At 45.2% G+C, this 22,634-nt stretch overlaps 1 protein-coding gene across 7 annotated transcripts in view; it reads left to right on the top strand.

The window, feature by feature from the left end:
- Positions 1-22,634, top strand: part of ANK1 (ankyrin 1) — a 319,396-nt gene that overhangs the window by 281,698 nt on the left and 15,064 nt on the right. For 6 of the 7 annotated variants that reach the window (XM_030202059.1, XM_030202060.1, XM_030202058.1 and 3 more), the window contains 2 exons: positions 11,362-11,917; positions 18,072-18,336. In XM_030202059.1, the coding sequence (XP_030057919.1) occupies positions 11,362-11,917; positions 18,072-18,336 (821 nt within the window). Of the gene's footprint in view, positions 1-11,361; positions 11,918-18,071; positions 18,337-20,740; positions 21,210-22,634 lie in introns of those variants that run through there. The other variant, XM_030202064.1, reaches the window with a different exon arrangement.

The raw sequence follows: 22,634 nt of genomic DNA, 5'->3' as shown, positions 1-22,634 counted from the left end.
TGTGAAACTGGACAATAGAGTCACTGGGCCCGATATTCAAACCGATTTATGCAGACTGGAGAGGCTCCGGCCCGCTTAAGTTTCGGCGAGCTGCCCAATCGCTGATATTCAGTGGCACTAAACCAGGCAGTGCAACTGAATATTGTCTCTGACCCAGGGGCGTAGCCAGACCTCACAGTGGGAGGGGGCCAGAGCCCGAGGTGGAGGGGCACATTTTGGTCTGCCGCCCCGCCTCTCCCCACCGCCTCACCTCTGCAAATACCTTGGCTGGCGGGGGTCCCCAACCCCTGCCAGCTGAAGCCTTCGTCCAGTTCATGTCTCCGGCGTCACCGCATTGCCTGTCCTGCTCTCTCTTCCCCGCACGTCCTGCACGCTCCTTTTACTGAAATTGAGCATGCTCAGTTTCACTAAAAGGAGCATGCCGGACGTGAGGGGAAGAGAAAGCAGGGCAGGTAACGTGGCGGCACCGGAGACCGGCGCTCAATGAAGACTTCAGCTGGCGGGGGTTGGGGACCCCTGCCAGCAAAACCAGGGACCCACCTAGCTACGCCACTGCTCTGAGCGCCCATGTTAAAAGTGGGCAGGTCAAGGGCAGTACAAGGAGTGACACTGGGAAGGAGCTAGCGTTTATGCAGGTGCTGGCAATATTCAGTGCTGGAACCTGCATAGTTAAGCGGGTGAATGTAGGACAGCTCAAAAGCTGTCCTAAATTCACCCACTTAGCTAGGCAGGCCCTGGAACTGAATATCAGCCAGGAGTTGCATAACTAGTTTTTAATTTGTAAGTCCCCCCAGCCCCTCTCCTTCCTTCCCCTCCTCCCCCAGCCTACTAGACTCAACATCCTCCTCTCTTTGGAATGGACCCCCCCACCCCCAAGCGTCCCCACTAGGCCTTCCTCCTGGTGGCCCTAGTGGGGGCGATAGGGGTAGGAGTGAAGCACCCTCGCTCCTGCCCTTTGCGATTGGAAATCAGCTGCTGTGATCTCTCATGGCAGACTCACGGTACTAAGTACCTCGAGCTGTCACTGAATATTGGCCAAGACCTGCATAAGCTCCGGTAGCCAGCCTCACAAGATTTAGCCCTTAATATTCCGTGCCCATAATGCGGACATAGCCCAGCACTCAATATCCATGGCTATTCTAGCCGGCAACAGTCAATGATTTAAAAAAAAAAACGCTGACTGCTACCACCAGCTTTCACTTTCTTTACAGGGACATCTTCTCAGTGGTTGGATGCAGATCAAAAGGTTTTACATAGCTGCTCAGATTCAGCTGTGCTTCTTTTAAAGCAGTTAGAGGTGAGGAATGCTGGAAGGGTCTTTCAGAAATTCTGCACCCTGCTAACTCAGCACCTTCAGTCCCACCCAGTTATAGAGCTGGTTTCAGTCCCCTTCCCCAAGTGCTGCTCACGGCCAAGCACAGAGGAATGTGCCACTATCCTTTTGTCCAGGAACAGGGGAAAGGATAATAGAATGATAGTACAAACCCCCTTCAAACCTGCAGAGTTTCAATCACAGTCTAAAGGTTTCTTACTAGTGTTTTTTATACAGAGCAGTATAAATTAGAATGTTGACTGTCTTTTAACTCAACTTCTTCCTCTTTGCATCTTATTCCTAGGTGTCCTTTCTGTGACTGTTATATCTCAGACTTAAAACATTGTAACATTAAGTTCTGCTTATATTTTGATCTGTATGTACTAGGGGAGGGCAACAATTTTTAATGCAATCAACCGTGCGATTAAAAAATGTGATTGCACAATTGAGCGTGCTTTATCACAGCATACATTTTGGGCACGTGTTTTTCAATTTTTTTAATGCTGACCCAAACATCCTTTTAAACAAGTTCTCAGCGTGGCTGATTATTCTACACATGCTTTTGAATTATTTTTTAACGTTGACCCAAACATCCTTTTGAACAGATGCTCAGCGTGGTTGATTGTCCTGCACAACATGCTATTTAATTATGGGTGGGCAACAATGAAAAATGTTAATCAAAATTAATCAAGGTAGTAAACATTTTAATCACATGATTAATCGCACCACTGGACTGGATGGCTTGGTACTGGTAAATTCCCACTGCATGGAAATTTCTTAAACCTGCTGAATATAATGAAAAGTTGCACACACACACACACACACACACTTCCTTCCCACAACACATTGCTCCCCCTCCCCTCCATACAGGTACTGTGCCTACCTTTCTGCTCTCCTTCTGCATCCTTCCCCTGTACTACACCCAAGTATCTGCTGCTAAACCTGTTTCTCTCCTCTCCTGTTGCTGACCCCCCCCCCCCCCCAGCATACAGGTCCAAGCATCTCTCCCCCCACCACCCCCCCCCACACACACATATTTATCTTAACATTTATCTGGCTCTTCATAGGGTCTCCGGCAGCAATTCCCACATGCTTCTGATGCCGATGCCTTCCCTCTGCTACGTTACACCAAAAATGAAACAGGATAGGCAAGGGAGAGAAAGCAATGCTGGACAACAGAGGAGAGTTAAAAGTTTTGATCAGGATTTTACAAAATTAATCCTAGTTAATAGTGAACTAAATGCCCATCCCTACTATGTACTAAGTTGCTAATGCTGGGAATGCATGGGATTATTTACATCGATGGACTAAAGACCTAATGATATACAGAGCATTAGAGTACTGCCATAGTAACATAGTAGATGATGGCAGAAAAAGACCTGCACGGTCCATCCAGTCTGCCCAACAAGATAAACTCACATGTGCTACTTTTTGTGTAAACCTTACCCTTGATTTGTACCTGTCCTTTTCAGGGCACAGACCGTATAAGTCTGCCCAACACTATCCCCGCCTCCCAACCACCAGCCCCGCCTCCCACCACCGGCTCTGGCACAGACCATATAAGTCTGCCCAGCATCATCTCCACCTCCCACCACCGGCTCTGCCACCCAATCTCGGCTAAGCTCCTTAGGATCCATTCCTTCTGAACAGGATTCCTTTATGTTTATCCCACGCATGTTTGAATTCCGTTACCATTTTTGTTTCCACCAGCCATGGCTGCATAAAGATGCTGCTGTGTTCTGCAGCTGTCCGAAAGCAGAAGTACCAGTTAATGCAGGGAACCTCCCTTCCCCCCCAACACATATAAAATCCATCCTTGAGCCTCTGGGTCCAGCACCTCCACTGGGTTCCCTCTGCTGACAGCAGCATAAAAATAGCATTGTTGATGATTTGGCCTGAATGCCAAAGCATGTAGTAAGGGACATGGTATTGGGGAACAGACTCTTAGAGGCCCTGTCATTTTCAGAGGCTAGATTTTGGAGGCCCAGTGGTGTTTTGCGGGGAGGTGGAGTCAAGAGCCTAGACACTCATTGTGTTGGGCATAGGATCAGGTGTTTTTTTGGGAAGGGTGAACTAAGTGATCACATTAATGAGGGCCGCCAACAAGAAACTTAATGCCATGTCCTGAGCGCTAGTTAAGTTGCTTGTTTTAGGTGGCATGTGCTAATCCTCATAGGTATTCATAATAGATAGTATCATTCCCAGGAATGTATTTTCCTGATTTTTTGGCATGTAAATGTTACCAGTGGTTCCCTGATGGTAACATATAGCACGCAACGTCTATGTTAGGGTACCTAATACATGGTCATCACTAAACATATGTATTGATGTGTTAACTTGTCAGTGCCTTAAACATTTTTCTTTCATGCACTTCTGTACTTTTTAAAGTATAGAGCAAATATAGTATATAAAAACATTATCTCCTACACATTTTCCTCCCTTAAGGCCCGACTTCAGCTTTCTATGCTTTATTCATGCTTCATGTTTAATCAGTGTGATGTCTGTGTGGTGTTCTGATGAAGATCTGCTCTTCAGCTGTCTGTGCTGTATTTCTGCTTTACCTGTATCAGTATGATGTTTGCATAGAGCTCTGCTAAAGATCCGCTCTTCAGCTGTCTGTATTGTATTCATGCTTTGTGTATCAGCATGATACCTGCATGGACACTGATGGATGTCCATTGGTTGGCCCTCCATGCTGTATTCATGCTTCACATGTATCAGTATGACACTGTATGAGACTCTGAAGATCCACTTTTCAGCTTTCCATGCTGTACCCATGCTTTAAGTATATCAAAGTGAATTCTGATGGAGATTATTTTAGTTCTGTGCCTTCCATGTTGCCCTTTCCTGTCCCATGTGCATTCTGTGCTCCTCAGGTTCCTGGAATTTTAGAACTGATTTTTTTTATATATATATCTGTACCCACTTTCTGCCTTTCTTACCCCATAGCTGCTTGCTAGACAGAAGGACAGAAATGAAAAAGGTTATACAGTGATACTTTTATTCAGCTAATTTAGTACCTTTGGGAGCTGATGGCCTGATATTCAACCATAATGGTCAGTGTTTGTTTTAAACTCCAGATGCTATAGTTCAGTCATACCCGGATATTCAACATCAGTATCTGGATATGAAGTGGCACTGAATATCCAGGTATAACGGGCAGAGCTGGGAGTTACCTGGATAACAGTGATATTCAGTGCTGTTACCCAATAAATTATCCGGATCACCTGCTACTCAGGTAAGTGCAACTGAATATCAGGCATAGCATTCCTTTCTCAGTTCAGAAAAGAATGAGCAGAGCATTAACATTACCAGGAAATAGAAATGGATGGAGGAAGGCTCAGTGGATATGAAAGGAAATACTTCTTGAGAGGAGGGGGGGGGGGGAGTTATCAATGTGAGTTACTGTTACAACGAGCTATTTTACTGTTAATCCCAGTTATTTTTAATTAGGTCTCACTGCATAAAATGGGAGTTGTGCTAAAATAGCATGAGTTAGTGATAGAATAACCCTTCTTAACGGTAGCCCATGTTGATAACTTCCCCTTAGTGTGAAGAGAACTGATATTATGATGTCATAATGCCTCATTCCACCAATGCCTAAGAGCCAACCTCATCAGTGATGTCACAATGGCTTAATTGCCCTATACTTGGCTCACTTTTATTACATAAATACCAAAAAAAAAATGACCAACAGTTCAAAAAAAACTCAATCCAAAACATAATTATAATAAAGATGCTCATAGGATTGAAGAAAAAAGATAATAAAAAACAACTAATAATATTCAAATAATAATTAAGTTCAAATAAATAATAAACAATTTAAATCATATGAAATTTATCTGTAAATTGTAAGGAGGAAAAACTGGGTGCTCAAGCCCCCATCACTCTAACCCTTTCAACCAATTGATTGCTTGGTTCATATCACAATTGGAAAAAACCTCCATATGCAAATCTCAATTAAGATGCGCAGTTTTAAATAAATTATTGTTGATATATATGAAAACACTTTGGGCCCTGTTTACTAAGTCGCGCTAGAGGTGCATTAGAGTTTTTAGTGCACGCTGAGTAGGTACCCACAATATTCCTATGGGCACCTACACAGCCCATGCTAATTTTGTGCATGTGTTAAAAATCCTAGCGGACCTTAGTAAACAGGGCTCTTTATCTACTGTTTCAATGGGGGAGATGGCTTATCGAAAAAAAAACACCTCCATCGATGTATCACCCCATTTAATCCAATGGAAGCCAGTGAAGATGACACCAATATTTATTTATTTGTTAATACTCCACAGCAATATATTGTGCACTCCATACTCCTACAGCACTGAGTTTTGCCATATCCAACAGCTTCATCAAGGACGAGATAATCAAAACAACTGCAAACTCAAAGACAATATATAATTTCAAAGAGCCTGTGCACCCACACCCAAGCTCCATAGTGAAAAACGTCATGGAAAATAAACTGAAAAGAGCATTGCCAATTTTGGTGTCACTGTATCCATCTGGTGCTTAGGGATTTTCCTGCCAACATTTTTGCTGCCTTGCTGTTCTCCATGTGCCTTGGGGTCTTCCTGCCAATGTTTTCTTGCTTTGCATCTCTCCTTGTATCTTGGGGTCTTCATTCCACTGTTTGTGCCTCATCACCTTCTCACTCTTTGCCCCTCTTTTGTAATCTTTTTGCTACTCTTGATAACGGGTAATACTGTTGCCTCTGTCACAAATGCCTGCTAACAAAATTTTAAAAATATTTGGATTTTGCTCACACCCTTTAGAAAAAGAGTGAAGACTTTTATTTGTTTGCTCAGGGTTTTTACAGGAAAGATACTAAAGGGCGTTAAGCCATAATACGCGGTTAGCACACCAAAAAAAGGATTACTGCAAAATGTGGAGTTATTTGCCTGCTAGCAAACATTAAATCAAAAATTTTAATTTTTTTGGCGGAGGCATGCCATGGGGGTGGAAACATTCGCATTCTGATTGGCATGTGCTAACTGGATAAGTGCTCCCATGTTAATTTTTTGCAAGTCCCGCACAATAATTAGCATAGGACCTGCAAAAACAATTATTTAAAAAGCCCTAAATTCTGCCACAGAAAATCTGGGCCTAATGCTTGGGAAAGTCACGTGCTAAAATGCATTAAGCCCAGATCTTAATACCTTTTAGTAAAAGGAGCCCTAAGAAGTCCTTTTACTAATCTGCAGCAAAACGTTGCCTTAGCATGACTTTTGCAGGTCTTTCCCATGCCCTAAAACCATTTGTATCACAGCCGTAAAATGGCCAAGTTTCTATTTCCCCTATTGAGGGCCACGTGCAAATGTAGTGTGGTTTGTGCAGGAATGCCCCCTCAAAAAAAAAAAAACATTTTAGCTGTAGTTATCGTGTGCACATTTTGGAGTTACTGCAGGACACCTGAGCTTGTCCCATGGTACTCCATTTTTAGCTGTGTTAGGTGTGCATTACCATCTAATGCTGCTTAGTAAAATGGCCCCGAATTTGCTTTTCTGAGTGTATTTTGAGGATTTATAAGATTATTTGATTGCAGTTTTTAATTGGTTAGGTTACTTTTTATTGTGTTTTTTTATGTTATTTTAATATTTCTTGTGTATTTTTGTAATATCACTTAGAACTATCAGTGATTTGTGGGCTATAAATGTTTTTAAATAAATTCTAATTTTGTGCCTGACACAACAGAGCATGAGTGAGTGTTGAATCCTGGCTTCCCTTGGTCCCAGCCTGCTGCACTAACTAGTGAGCTAGTTCTCCTCCCTAGTTTTAAGTTTGAAAATGAATGTAAAACCCCTTGGTTAGAGTACGAAATTCCTCACGCCATAGACTTTAATGGAAACAAATGAAAAAAAAAATCATTTGATATCCAAAAACAAATCAAATGGGTGATTAATCCAAAAACGAACTGAAGCAACATTTTTTCTTGTGCATATCCCTGCAAAATACTTCCATTTCATTTCCATATCTACCTCTAGACTGTATCACTGTCCTCAGCTCCAGAACCATTTGTCACTCGGAATGTACAATTCATAACACTTATACAATCCATAGTACACTGAAATCCACAGATTTAAAATACATTGCCAGAAACAATAAGGTTAGTATTAGCTTTACCTGTAGTCTCTTTCTTCTCACCAGGACATCCTCACAGCAGTTGCTCTCCCAGTGTCCATTCCCTCCCCTACAAAAATGTCTCCAATATTTATTTTTCTTCCCCAAAAAAGCCCATCATCGCCAATCTGTATCTTTTTCGCTTTCCCTTGCCTCAAATGCTTGTCCTCATGCTTGATACCTTCCTAGTTCTGTCTTCTCCCAGGCTCAACTGCCTCATCCAATGTCTCCCCACCTCTTTCTGCCAAAGTACCAACTCCCACTCAGTTATCTCTCTTTCCAGATCTCTCCTATTAGTCTTAACTCCACTGCCCTCCCCATTCTTGCTTTGAGTCACAATCCCTCTCTCCTTCCCCAACTAGTCTCCAAGCCACTGCATTTGATCACTCTCCTCTCCCCACCACAGCCATTGATCTTTCCCCAGACATGATCTTAACTGCAGCAGAAACTCCCCTGCCAACTCCTTTTCACTCTCTACTGTTTCTTGCTCTGTGCTGGCATTCATTCTCCCGAGCCGCAGTCCCTCTTTTCAGGTGTGCACACACGCACGTGTACACAACTACTCTCTACCATGCCAGAAGCCTCTCCACCAGACTCAGTGCCATGTTGGACCTGTTCTGCCCCACCACTTAGGCTCCATCGACAGCCCTGGCACAATCCAACTGCCTCTCTCTCCACTCTGCTGACTCTTCCTGCTGTATCACTGCACACTGCCAAGCTTTGCTGCCACTCATCATTATTCTGGGACCCAAAGTGAAGAGTTCTCCCACTTCCTCTCCTGAGGAAGCCTGTCTTCTTATATTCTATGGTACCATAGGGTACCCTATGGAATGGGGTGCTCCTAATCACTAATGAGCCTATATGCATCACAGCTCTGGAAAAACAGACTCAATTTCCCCTGCCCGTTTTCTATGTATAAGTATACTTAACTGTGCAATAATATAATGAAGGGGTGAATCAGATGGGCTTGACTGTTCACTTTCAAAATGGATGTTTTCAAAGCCAGTATGTTGGCAAACTTTGAGTTGGTCTAATGATGAGTGGCAATAGAATCTAACCATCAGAACTTCCAGAGTACATGAGGTAACCCAATCTTAATGTATTCAGTAATGTGGGGATTGAATTTTAATCATTAAAGCAAGCTAGTAGAATGGGAATAAATTTTCTCAGGATTTATGGTGGTCAGTGGGATGAAGGAGGGATTTCTCTAGGATTAATGGTAGTCAGTGAGGGAGGGAGGGAGGGGGATTTCCCCAGCATTATTGGGAGTCAGTGGAATGAGAAAGGGATTTTCTCGGGATTAATGGGAGTCAGCAGGATGGGTTAAGAGGTTTTGTAAGGATTAATGTGTGTCTGTGGATGGGGAGATGTTCAGCATGAAGAACAGTAATTGAGGCGGGCTGCACTGTGAAGCGGGAAGGGGTTTTTCAGCTGTTAAACATCCACAGGGGTTGGGGAATAGTTGGCAGTTAATGCTGAGAGTTGAGATGAAATGAAATTGCTGGAGATAATTCAGCATGTCACTAATGGATTTCGACCAGAGCATGAGGATGACAGTGAGAGTGGCATCACTGAATGGCCTATTGGTGTACATAACTTGTGTATCCTAAAAGTCTTAGGAGATATAGGAGCATTCTACACATGCAATTATTAGCATCTACATGAATGGAATGGCTACCTGTGCAAGCAGCAATTTCAGAGATGTCCTATTTACATGTGAAAGTGAATGGGGCAGAGATTAAGGGGACTTGGGTTGGGCAGGGCAAAATAGTAGATAGGTATTTCCCATTCTACAATAGGAATACACAGGGCTTTTTTGAGGGGGTACTTGGGGGTACTGAGCACCTTTTCAATAGTCTCCTAAAATTGACCCAACACACCAATTCTGCCTTGTCATAGATTCTGTGACTGGTTGCAGGGGGCCTGGCTATGGTGGGATGAGTCCCTCAGTGATCACCCCACCCCTGAAGTGTGGCCTAGCATTTGCGTACTGGCACCTTTTTGCTAGAAAAAGCGCACTGGGAATACATGTATATTTTTTTTCCCCCTTGCCTTTTGCATCAGCTTCAAGGCACATAGGTTTTATCAAGGTGCTTGTTTTGGCCAGGCTTTGAAATACAGACAGGAGTAACTATGCTTTTTTTTTTGTTGTTGTTGTTGTTGTTGTTGTTGTTGTTGTTGTTACATTTGTAAAATATAGAACAGGAAAAGTTCTCTACGATAACGAATCACAGAAGGCAACAGTAGAGACTAATAGACGATTCACCACTGGAGACGTGAGTCCAACAGTCTTTATTATATCAGAGATAACGACCCGACACAGGCCGTGTTTCGACGCTAAAAAGCGTCTGCATCAGGGGTCAATAAATACACCAAGTAATGAATGCAAAACGAAGAGTCCTACTTGTATATGTGTTGTCAACTCGCTGATCACGTAGCACCAAACAGAATATGCTGGATACAAACTATCATATTCTGTTTGGTGCTAAGTGATCAGTGAGTTGACAACACATATACAAGTAGGACTCTTCGTTTTGCATTCATTACTTGGTGTATTTATTGACCCCTGATGCAGACGCTTTTTAGCGTCGAAACACGGCCTGTGTCGGGTCGTTATCTCTGATATAATAAAGACTGTTGGACTCACGTCTCCAGTGGTGAATCGTCTATTAGTCTCTACTGTTGCCTTCCGTTGTTACATTTGTACCCTGTGCTTTCCCACTCATGGCAGGCTCAATGCGGCTTACTTCCTGGTGTTTTTCATTAGGGTTCAAGATCTTACATTTCAGTTTCTGGGGCTTCGCTTTTTAACTGGCATCACCCAGGGCTGGCTCAAGGCATGAACTGTTGTCACAGGCTGGTTTTTGAATTACGCTTTCAATGACTGTAGCATTACTGTTTGATTGCCTTCTCTCTTGCTTTTATTATTGTCTGTGGTCTGATTTTGTGTGGAACATTTTTTATGTATGTTATTTAGTACTCTGCTTTGGACAAAAACAGATTATAAATTGAAATAAATGAAATGAACTAGGACAGGCACTGGCTCAGGGCAGCAAAACTCACAGGGCACCAGAAGCCTGCCTCACTGACTCAGCTTTCACGAGAGTGTGTTTTGCTCTCACTATTGTGCTCTCTTCTCTGCATGGCCACTGGCAGGTCCACATGCTTAGACATGAGAACAGGTACTTCCTGATCTTGCATTTAAACCTAGGGTGGTGCTGGCAGCTGAGCGTAGAGGACAGCACAGTGGTGAAAGGAAAGCGATTTGCTCAATCCACTGTAAAAGAGCAACCGGTGGGGGCAGGGGTCAGGGTGGTCACTGATGGAAGGGAGCTGCCAGTGCAAATGGGGCGGGGGAGGAAGGAAGAAGGTGCCAGAGCAAAAGTTGGCTTAGGGTGTCACAGCCCTTTAAATCATCACTGGCATCACCTCTGCATTTATTTTTCTGAAATGGGGCCCCTGTACATACAGTTTCTGTCACTTGTACATGTATTGAGAATCAGCATTTTCATGTACAATTGCTGATTATAAAGCTGTAAAAGATGCAGAGCGGGGCTGCTCTTTTTGTACAATAGCTGCTGTCCTAAACATGCCCATAAATATACACATATTTGCCAGTGTCTTCATTCAACCGAGCCTTTTGTAAAATACCAGGGCAATTGTGAATGTCGCGACCTGGACTTTCCAATTCCTACTTTGACTTGCTGTGCAAAATGGGGCTTATAAGCTATGTACACCAATAGGGCTGTAATAATAATAATTAGAAAGAACTTCATGTCTTGAAGTGATATTTCATGAAAGGAAATTGAGTGAGATGAAGAGCTTTTAAGGGCCTGGGGAACTGCGAAGGTTGGGCAGCCCCTCTTCCTTCATTGTGCTGGTCTGTGTGAAAACAGCTGCTGGAGCTTGTCCTCTGTCTACCCATCCAGGTAACGCTTCAATGCAGGATGAACTGCTTTCCCCTGTGTCCCTGCACTACACCCTGCCATCACCACTGCGCCTTGACCAGTACTGGAATGAGGTTGCCATCATGGACGCCATCCCTATGGCAACCACAGAGCAGGACGGCCTGATGGAAATATCCGACATACAGGTGTGGTCCTCCGGAATCACACCCTCTCTGGTAACAGCAGAGGATTCCTCTCTTGAATGCAGCAGGGCCGAGGACTCAGATGCTACTACAGAAGGAAAATTACCAGAAAAGTGTTTTGAGGATTCCCCTGGCCCTGACTATTCAGGCTCTCTTGACCTCGCTGAGGACTATTCAGTGGATTCAGATGCTGTGAATGGCCTTAGTGACTTGCTTGACCAGGATGAAGGTCAGAGGTCAGAGTTGACTATGCCGGTCTGTGAGAGCCAGGACATGATGGCCGTGGGTGACGAAAATGAGCAAAATGAAGTTTCTTTTGTTTCAGGCAAGCAGAGAGTCCAGTTGAGAATCAACTCCTCACCGACTCAACGCATAATGGAAAAGAATAGAGACAGGTAATGTTCCCATCCACCGATGCTCAACACCTGAACAGCAAGCCCAGCTTAAAGAGTAACAGGCATCCCACCTAGTCATTGACTGCACAGTTTTAATAGAATTTTATTTAATTCTGTGATGTTTAAAAACATGTGAGGTTTAGTAGAGCCACACAGTCCTAGGCCCACATGTAGCCCTTGAGCCATAAGTTTATCATCACTTTTGCAAAGAATAATTCCAGTGTATTGTCATGTCCTCTATTGAGTTCTTAGCCTCTTAGCTCCCATAGGTTCTGAGAGGCTAAAAAGCATTTCTGTGCAAAAATCAGTATTTTACACGCAGAAATAGGCTTGAATCCTGATGAGTGGGCAATCTATAAATGGTTTAAATACATACATACCTAAGTTCGTAAAGTTATGTGTGTACAACCTGTACATGTGTAACATTACTAAATTGATCAGAGGTATTTCCAGGGGTGAGGCTGGGGAGGAGTTTGCACTTATATGCAGCGTTTTCAAAATATATGGGTATGCACATAAATTAAGTCAGAAATATATGCATGGTGAAGAATTGGTGTACATGTAAGTACATACACTCCCTAGCACAAATCATGCATACTTTTGTTTTGATAATTCACCGGTTCCTGCATAAGGGAAAGCATGTGCATAGTATTTACATGTGCACATGCCACAAACTGGTAAGATACCTACATGTATGGATACATTTTAGATAAGATAGAAGAACAGACATGATCTTTTTTCTTATGGATGAAAGTTGGGTGGACTAAGAAGAGAGCTGTGTGTACAGACAGGTGGATTGCTGAACTGAGAAATGACTCGGGCAGTCCAGAGGCAGGACCAGCTATGGGAGAGGGTGGGGCACACAGATGACACAATCAGTCAACGACCCAGGTCCTCCTTTGAATGAGCATCTGCCACTATAGTTGTGGTATGGAATGCTGGCATCTCACCTTTGACAAGTTACAATGGTGGGCCTGGGACCTTAAGCAGTTGCCCTCTGTGCAAAGCTCTGTGTACACGGTGTATTACGGGGAGAGTTCCTACAGTAGATAAGTGTACAGAGCTTTGTATGTTTGCTGCACTAAATGATGCAGGCCCCCTGGGATAGGGTGTGTATTAAGAGCTGCTAAAGGAAAGGGGCCCAGATGCACTAAACAATCGTTAGAGCCTTTCCCTTGCCAATTCCCTTAGCGAATCGGTAAGGAACGGGCATGCATCAAGGAATAGGAATGCAAATGAGCTGCTCGTTGTAGCTCACTTGCATTCTCTATTCCATCGTTAAACACTCAGCCAGTCGGCTGGTTGAGCATGCGCAGAGCAGCCAAGCGTTATGCTGGCTGCTCTGCGCATGCCAAATACGCCTCCCTGTGCCGCCCGAAGACGCCGCGCCACTCACCCCCTCCGATGCAGCTCAGTGCAGTTGAGGACGCCCATCAAAAAAAACGTCCATTTTGGCCGTCATTGCCCCCCTCCCCCGAAGACGCCACGCCACTCACCCCCTCCGATGCGGCTCAGTGCAGTTGAGGACGCCCATCAAAAAAAATGTCCATTTTGGCAGTCATTCCCCCCACCCCCACCCTTGCAATAATAAAAACGTAGTTTTTGGCCATACTTCACTCAGCTGAGAAACCCGGAAGTCCCTGAGCCAATCATAACGCATTAAATGCGTTGTGATTGGCTCAGGGACTTCCGGGTCTCTCAGCTGAGTGAAGCACGGCCAAAAAAGACGTTTTTATTATTGTAGGGGGGGAAATGACGGCCAAAATGGACATTTTGTTTGGATGATCGTCCTCAACTGCACTGTCCTCTGCATTGAGCCGCATCAGAGGGAATGAGCAGCGCGGCGTCTTCGGGGGGGGGGGGGATGACGGCCAAAATAGACGTCTTTTTTGAAGCGGGGCGTCCTTGACGAGCACTTGACTTTTTTTTCCCCCGATTTTTGTTTTTGTTACTTTTGTAACAGTTTTTCAATCCCTCGCAGCCCCGAGACCTCTCGTTAGATTTTACTACTACTACTACAAATCATTCTATAGCGCTACCAGTCGTACGCAGCGCTTCACAGCTGAACATGAAGAAAAGACAGTCCCTGCTCAAAAGAGCTTACAATCTAAATCAGGATTTTCCAGATTTTCCAGCGTTAAGGCAATCGGAAAAGGTTAGTGCATCTCATCACAATAGGGTCTCTACACAATTTGCTCCTCTGCATTCCATTTTTCTTAGCTGCTACCGTCGTCAGAAAAAAGTCTTTAGTGCATGCCAGGGTTTACTACTTGCTCGTTAATGGCTCGTTAAGTTTAGTGCATCTGGCCCAGGGTGCGTGAGTGTACAGAGCTCGTTGCACTGACTGCATTATGGGTTTGTGCTCTTAGTTATGCAAGTCTAGGGGGCAGATTATCATGAAATGATGATATACATGCTTTCCACATCACGGTATTCCTATAGCTGGGAAAGATAATCTGTAATGTGATGTACCTGAGTAAACTGGCTTGGCTAAAAATTGTGCTCCACTGCCCTGCTAAAGATATGTGTGCATTCCTATAGCATACTTGCAGTCAGGTTACAAAGAGCTATTCTTTTGAGCCCGTATTGTATGTGAATGGGGGGGGGGGGGGGGGGGGAACAGTCAGGGGCAAAATTCCCTGGGCCTAGCCTCCAAGGGGGGGCTGGCCTTGGGCCCAGCGCAGGCAAGCTTCTTCCTGCCTGCTTCCAGGGCGGGTCTCTCTCCTGCTTCTGCTGCGTGCCGCCCAGTACCCGGATGATTGTATTAACGCAATATCGTGGGTCCTGGGCAGCATAAGGACAGCAGCAGTTGGTAAGAGGGTGGGCAGCACAAGTTGGTAGTACGGTGGCGGTCTGAGTGTGGGGGCGCAGCACAAGTGGGGGTGGTGGTGCAGCGGCTGTGGCGGTGGCCCGAGTGGGGGAGGGGGGTGAACCCAGTGGTCCGGTCCTATCCCGGGCCCAGCTGTGTCTCTCAGTGGCCCTGGGAATAATTTATGTATATAAGAGTTTCAAATATATGCATGCTGAGTCCACTGTCTCCTTTCTCCCAAGGAGCAGAATCAATAGCATGTGTCCAGTGTTAGACATGAAGGGGCCCAGAGCAGAAATTAAAGAGGGGGTCTGCTAATTTCTTTCCTCACTGCCTCCTCCCCTGATTTCCTCACACATCATTACTACCGCTCATAAAACAACTTTAAATGACAGAAATTAAGGAAGGGGCTCCCCAATTTCTCTCCTCCCTGCCCCCTCACCATTACTACCACACATAAAACAACTTTAAATGACTTCTCCACACACAAAACACAGACAGACCTTCACTAAATACAGAATAAGGGATTACAAATTACAAATATGAACACCAAAAGTGAACTGGGTACCCCAAGAAGTTAAACTGCAACACTGGAGAAATAAAAACACAAATGCACTCCATTTTGTATTGAACACAATCAGTGATGTAACCACAAGGGGGGCAGAGCTTGGAGAGTCCTGGGTGCCAGATTGGAGAAGGTCTTCCGTTGGTGGGGCCTAGGGATCCCCACTAGCTCAGGTATTTGTATTTTGCATTCAGGTGAAGAGAAAATTTAGTGCCCACCCATTTTGGACTGAAGGACCCCCCCTTCAAATCAGCCATCTGGCTATGCCATTGAATACAACACAAAAACATATGTGATGCCCATATCCTAAAGCTAACATATTCCAGTTAATAAATTAAAAATAAAACACTTTTTCTATCTTTGTTGTCTGAACATTTTGCTTTTTCATCATCTTACCAGTTTCTCTTTTCTGCTTTGTTGTCTGTCTTCTGCTAATCCTCTTTCCTGTGTCTGCTGTCCATTTTTCTTTTCTTCTCTCTTCTCGTTCCAGTCCCTCACTACGCCTGTCTCTAACATATTGATTTTTCCCTTTCAGCTCTTTCCTCTCTTTTTTTTCTTTTCTGCCTCTGTCCACTCAAATTTCACCCTCTTTCTCACCCTTCTCCTTCTTTTTATTTTTCATCTACCAATCAACTTTCCACCTCTCTCAGTCCCTAGCTCTCACATTTCCTATATCACTCATTTCCCAGCGTCTTATTCCCTTCCATCTACTCCCCATTACATTTCTACCTCTGTACTCACTATCTTCCTCTCACTTGTCTTCTTGCCACCCAATTTTGACCTCTCCCACATGGTTCCACCATTTCCAGTAACCCCCTCCCTCTCTTGTAGCCTACCTCACCTCTCCCTCATTGCTTGACATCTCCATGTCCCTTTTCCTTCACCCCCTAGAATCTTCCTATCTCACTTCTTTTCCCTCCTGCTCCCCATGGGTCCATCTCTCCTCCTCTCTCCCTCCAACCCTATGGTCCAACATTACTCCCTCTCTTTTCTGTTCTTCTTCCTCCCCCCCCCCCCCACCCTTGATGCAACATCTTTCTCTTTCCTTCCTCCATCCCATTATGCAGCATCTCACTCTCCTACCCCAGATTCAACATTTCTTCCTCTCTCTTCCCTCCCTTCCATCCCCAAGTCCAGCATCTCTCTCTTTCTTCCAGATTGCCCTCTCATTCAACATCTCTCTCTCTCTCTCTCTCTCTCTCTCTCTCTCTCTCTCTCTCTCCCCCCCCCCCCCCCCTCGGGTCCACCATCTCTCCCTTTCACTTCCTAACTGTCCTCTCATTCCGTATCTCTCCCTGTAAACCACCCCAGGGTTCAACTTCTCTGCCTTTCTCCTCCCTCCCTCCATCCCATTATCCATCATCTCTCCTTCTCCTCTGTTTCCATGCTCATCATTTCTTCCTCTTCACCTCCCCCTACCCCGGTCTGGCATTGCCCCCCTCTGAACCCCTCCCCCCTACGGTCTACTTTGAAATCAGCTGCTCCAGGGGGCCCTGCATGGGCCAGCATATCTTTCCCTTCTCACTCTGGTCCAACGCCTCCCTCACCTTCCCAGTACCTTTTAAAATGCATTTTTCTTCACAAGGGGTTCACTGGCATGACAGTGATGCTCAGGTGCTTCATGCAGCCTCCCCAGCTTGTCCCTCTGCCACATTCCACCTAGGCTGCAACAGAACGTTGTGTCAGAGGGAGGTGGACTGTGGCAGAGAGACAATGCCAGGGAGGCTTCAGGCAGCACCTGAGAAGTGCTGCCATGCCGACAACCCCCTGCGAAGAAAAATGCATTTTAAACGGTAGACCGGGACGGTGAGGGAGGCGTCAGATCGGGGTGGGGAGAAGGGAAGACATGCCGGCCCACGGGGGGGCCTCCTAGAGCTGGGTTTGCCCCCCACCAACACCAGCCTTCATGTGGCCCTTTTAGGATTTTGTGGCTCTGTGACTCTAATCTTCAAAGAGTACAGCACAGGTAGTTTTCCTTTGAATGCAATGTCCACAGGGTAAAAGTACCCATGTAAATTGTTGTCTCCCACTAACAATTGGTAGCAGAATTCAGCAGGTCACTTGTACAACCGATCAAAACTCATAGCGCTAGCAGAGTCAGTGTGCTAGTAATCAGAGCAACAGTAAGGCTAACTCACATGAGGCACAAGGTAGGAGGGAAGGAGCTGAGAGACAGGGTGGTAAAGGAGGAGCCGAGGTACAGATGGCAATGCAGAAGGTGAAAGTGAAAGTGGTAGGGAGGCTGGGAAGAACAATACAATTTTAAAAGGGCGATTTAGATTAGATTTAGATTTATTATTTATAATCTACTCTTACCCAGGACGGAGCACAATAAAACATACATAAAAATATACGTACACTTCACATCTTCAACAGCTATTCAACAGTAGAACAATATCAGCTGGCATAGTTCAAAAATACCACCAGGCAGGTTCAGGACAGTCCTCACCAAGTAGATGCACAATAGGCCAGGCACAGTTTAAACATAAGCTGCTGAGACTCATTGTTTTTATCCTAAGAGGCAGTTTGTTCCATTCAATTGGTGCAATAGCAGATTGCGCCCTTTATTGTCTATCCAAGCACAGGCACTGCAATGGAGGCATAATTGTCCCATGTTTATGCTGGTTTTTAGAAAGGCATGTCTGCATGTTCTTCTGCAAATATATACACACACACACACACAGACCTGAGTACATGGTTGTTAAACTTAAAAGTATTGCTCACAAAAAATAGATTCAGCTAGAATTTTTCACTTTCTCTTCCTTTTGTTTGTTGGTAAGGGTGAGAGACTGGAACACCAGTGGCTCATTAGATTTAGCTGAGAGATCTTGGACGGAGGAGATCAGCAGAAGTCCCCACATCAAGCACCAAACAGTCACAGTGGTCTCATCAGGTAGAGGTCTAGAGGCCAGCACCAGCCATCAATATGAAAGGCAATTGCCTACCACAGAAAGAGCTAGCATAGAAGCACAAGACAGAGAATGGAGAACTGAGTCGACAGTGTGGCTGGAGGAGAGGGACAGAAGCTTCTTCGGGATTCAGCAGGTAATAATAATAATAATGAAATGTATTTATAATCCATGTTATCCACACGTTCTAAGCAGAGAACAATGTACTACTACTACTACTACTTAACATTTCTAGAGCGCTACTAGGGTTACGCAGCGCTGTACAGATTAAGAAAAAGGACAGTCCCTGCTCCAAGGAGCTTACAATCTAATGGGCGAAATGTCAAGTAGGGGCAGTCCAGAGTTCCTGAATAGAGGTATGGTGGTTAGGTGCCGAAGGCGACATTGAAGAGGTGGGCTTTTAGCAAGGCTTTGAAGATGGGCAGGGAGGGGGCCTGGCGTATGGGTTCAGGGAGTTTGTTCCAGGCATGGGGTGAGGCGAGGCAGAAAGGGCGGAGCCTGGAGTTGGCGGTGGTGGAGAAGGGTACCGACAGGAGGGATTTATCTTGGACCGTACATACATAATAAAAATTTAAACAAAAAACTGTATAAAATTGACAAATATTATAATGCCATCATCACAGCACAAAACACAAACATTACAGGTATTCATAATGTCCACATAATATAGTATCCCCATCATTTTTCCAGCCCACACACTTGGCAAAAGAAAAAGGTTTTTAGTTCTTTCTTAAATTGTTCCATGTTTTTCAATACATGAAGCTGAGCTGGCAAAGTATTTCACAGTTTAGGCCCAATAATGGAGAAAATAAATGATCTGTATTATTCCAATCGCACCATACAGTAAAATGGTACATCAAGCAATAGCTTACATAGTAGATGGCAGCAGATAAAGACCTGTACGGTCCATCCAGTCTGCCAAACAAGATAAACTCATTGTATGTGCTACTTTATATGTATATCTGACCTTGATTTGTCCTTGGCATTTTCAGGGCACAGACTATAGAAGTCTGCCCAGCACTAGCTTTTCTTCCCAATTATCGGTGTTGCCACCCAGTCTCCACTAAGCTTCTGTGGATCCATTCCTTCTGAACAGGATTCCTTTGTGTTTATCCCATGCATTTTTTGATTCCGTTACCATTTTCATCTCCACCACCTCCTAAGATTGTGCAGGAGAAGTGTACATTAACACAGCACAGAAGGACAGCAAAGGAGAAGCATGCAGTAATGGATATATGAAATACAGTGCAGAGCAGACACATGGTAAGACAGTTCAGGAGAGGCATAGAGTAACAGCACAGGAAGATTGTACAGGAGAGACATACAATAACACAGAGCAGGAAGACATCACAGGAGTGAAGTAAAATAACACAGTACTGGAAGTAAAATAACACAGTACGGGAAGACAGGACAGCAGAGGCATGCAGTAATGGATATATGAAAAACAGTGCAGAGCGGGCACATGGTAAGACAGTTCAGAGAGGCATGTAGTAACTGCACAGGAAGATTGTGCAGGAGAGGCATTCAATAACACAGGACAGGAAGACAGCAAAGGAGAGGCATGCAGTAACACAGCACAGGAAGACTGTGCAGGAGAGGCATACAATAACACGGGACAGGAAGACAGCAAAGGAGAGGCATGCAGTAACACAGCACAGGAAGACTGTGCAGGAGTAAAGTACAATAACACAGCACAGGAAGACTGTGCAGGAGAGGCATACAATAACACGGGACAGGAAGACAGCAAAGGAGAGGCATGCAGTAACACAGCACAGGAAGACTGTGCAGGAGTAAAGTACAATAACACAGCACAGGAAGACTGTGCAGGAGAGGCATACAATAACACGGGACAGGAAGACAGCAAAGGAGAGGCATGCAGTAACACAGCACAGGAAGACTGTGCAGGAGTAAAGTACAATAACACAGTACAGGGAGACAGTGCAGGAGAGGCATGCAGTAATGGATAGATGAAATTCAGTGCCAGAGCAGGCACATAGTAAAGACAGTTCAGGAGAGGCATGTACAGGAATGCAGTAACAGAATAGGAAGATAGCGCAGGAGTGGCATAGAGTAACACAGTACAGGATGACTGCGCAGCAGAGGCATGCAATAACAGCACAGGAAGATTATGCATGAGAGGAATGCAGTAACAGAATAGGAAAATAGCGCAGGAGTGGCATACAGTAACAGTACAGGAGAGGCATGCAGTAACACAGTACAGGAAGACAGCACAGGAGAGGAATGCAGTAAGAATAGGAAGACAGTGCAGGAGTGGCAAACAGTAGCACAACACAGGAAGACAGCACAGGAAACAAGTTAAAATCTCAGTTTATAAAACTAAAGACATCTTTTGGAAAGCTTAGGAGAGCTGATAACAAAGTCTCAAGTTTGTAAGTGCTATAGGAGCTCCTCTGCTGCCTCTTGTAGCTTGGGAAAAATGTCACTTTTAGAGGACAGATGGCCCTGGTATTTATTCTGAGCTCATAGTACAAGCTCTGCATTCTGTGTGAGTGGCTGCAGCCGCTGGAATGCAGAAGCTACAATTATAGCAGTTTGCAGGGCAGACCCAAAGAGAGCTCAGAGCTGCAAGAGACTGTGCAGGACACAGCAAGGTGAAGGTGTTGCAGGAAATTTCAACCACATAGACGGAGAGTGGACAAAGAGAGACGAGGCATGGGGAAAAGTACATAAACTGGTGCACACAAGGTGTGGAAGCAGGGTCACAGACCGCCAGAGGGAAGGAGCTCTGCATTGCTTCCTGTTCATGAGATCGGCGCAAGGTCTAGGGAGATGTTTGGGTTTCTGACAGAGTTGTTGATCAGCCTGGTTTTGTTGGGCTTCTTCCTGGTCAGCTGCCAGAACGTGTTACAGATTTTGAAGGGTTCAGTCCGCTTTCTGCTCAAACACGTCCATCAGGAACTGGACAAAGAACTGGGGGAAAATGAAGGAGTCACAGACGATGAGGACACAGTTACCACCAGGGTGGTGCGACGACGAGTGATAGTTAAGGTAAGGGAGGGAAGTGATGGTCTGGACGGCATAACATGTCAAGTGTAAGAGAAGAGGCACAAGATAGGCAGAGCAATCAGAGATTGTAAGAGAGGAGGCACAGGACAAGCACATCGCATACATGGAATGTAAGACAGGAGGCACAAAACAGGCAGAGCAAAGTGTAAGAGAGGAGGCACGAGACAGGCAGAGAGCATACAGAGAATGTAAGAGAGGAGGCACTGGACAGGCTAAGCATGCAGAGAGCATAAGAGAGAAGGCATGGGATAGGCAAAGTAAACAGAGAGTGTAAGAGAGTAGGCATTAGATAGAGTGTAAGAGAAGATGCACTAGACAGGCCTAGCTATTATAGAAGGTCAAACAGGAGGCACGAGACAGTGAGAGCATGCAAAGAGCAGGCAGAACAAACAGAGAGAGTAAGAGGGGAGGCACGGAACAGGCAGAGCAGAGAGGATTAGAGAGGAGGCACAGGACAAGTAGACAGCATACATGGAATGTAAGAGAGGAGGCACAAAACAGGCAGAGCAAACAGTGTAAGAGAAGAGGCATGGGACAGGCAGATAGCATACATGGAATGTAAGAGAGGAGGCACAAAACAGGCAGAGCAAACAGTGTAAGAGAAGAGGCATGGGACAGGCAGATAGCATACATGGAATGTAAGAGAGGAGGCACAAAACAGGCAGAGCAAACAGTGTAAGAGAAGAGGCATGGGACAGGCAGATAGCATACATAGAATGTAAGAGAGAGGAGGCACAGGACAGGCTAAGCATGCAGAGAGCCTACCAGAGAAAGCATGGGACGGACAAAGTAAACAGCGAGTGTAAGAGAGTAGGCATTGGACAGAGTGTAAGAGAGGAAGCACTGGACAGGCCTAACTATTATAGAAGGTCAAAAAGGAGGCACGAGAACAGGCAGAACAAACAGTGAATAAGAGGGGAGGCACGGAGCAGGCAGAGCAGAGAGGATAAGAGAAGAGGCACAGGACAGACAGAGCAAACAGAGGGTAAGAGAGGCAGGGAACAGGGAGAGCAATCAGAGAATGTGAGGAAGGAGGCGCAGGACAGGCAGAGCAAACAGAGAGGGTAAGAGAGGAGGCAGGGAACAGGGAGAGCAATCAGTGAGTGTAAGAGAGAAGCCTCAGTCTGTCTCCTTTGAGACCAGAAGTTCTCTGTGTGATCATTCTTGTATTCGTGGAGGAATTCTGCACAACTGTACTCCTGCTTTACTGTGCAGAATTCTGCACAGGCAGCGGCAGAACCTGCAAGGTGGATTGGCTTGGTGACTCAGCCTCCCTCATGGTTTCCCTCCCAGTCCCACCCTGCAGTGATCAAGAGGAAGAAGTACACAGCAGCACATTGGGCTGTGTCTCCCTCCTCTTCCACTTTGACCCCAACTGTTCTACAAACTGTGTGGCTGTACTGAGGC

This window comes from Microcaecilia unicolor, chromosome 4 (assembly GCF_901765095.1).
Source record: "Microcaecilia unicolor chromosome 4, aMicUni1.1, whole genome shotgun sequence".
NCBI classification, from domain to species: domain Eukaryota; kingdom Metazoa; phylum Chordata; class Amphibia; order Gymnophiona; family Siphonopidae; genus Microcaecilia; species Microcaecilia unicolor.
Note: the sequence above shows the minus strand (reverse complement) of the source record. Positions and strands in the feature narration are given on the sequence as shown.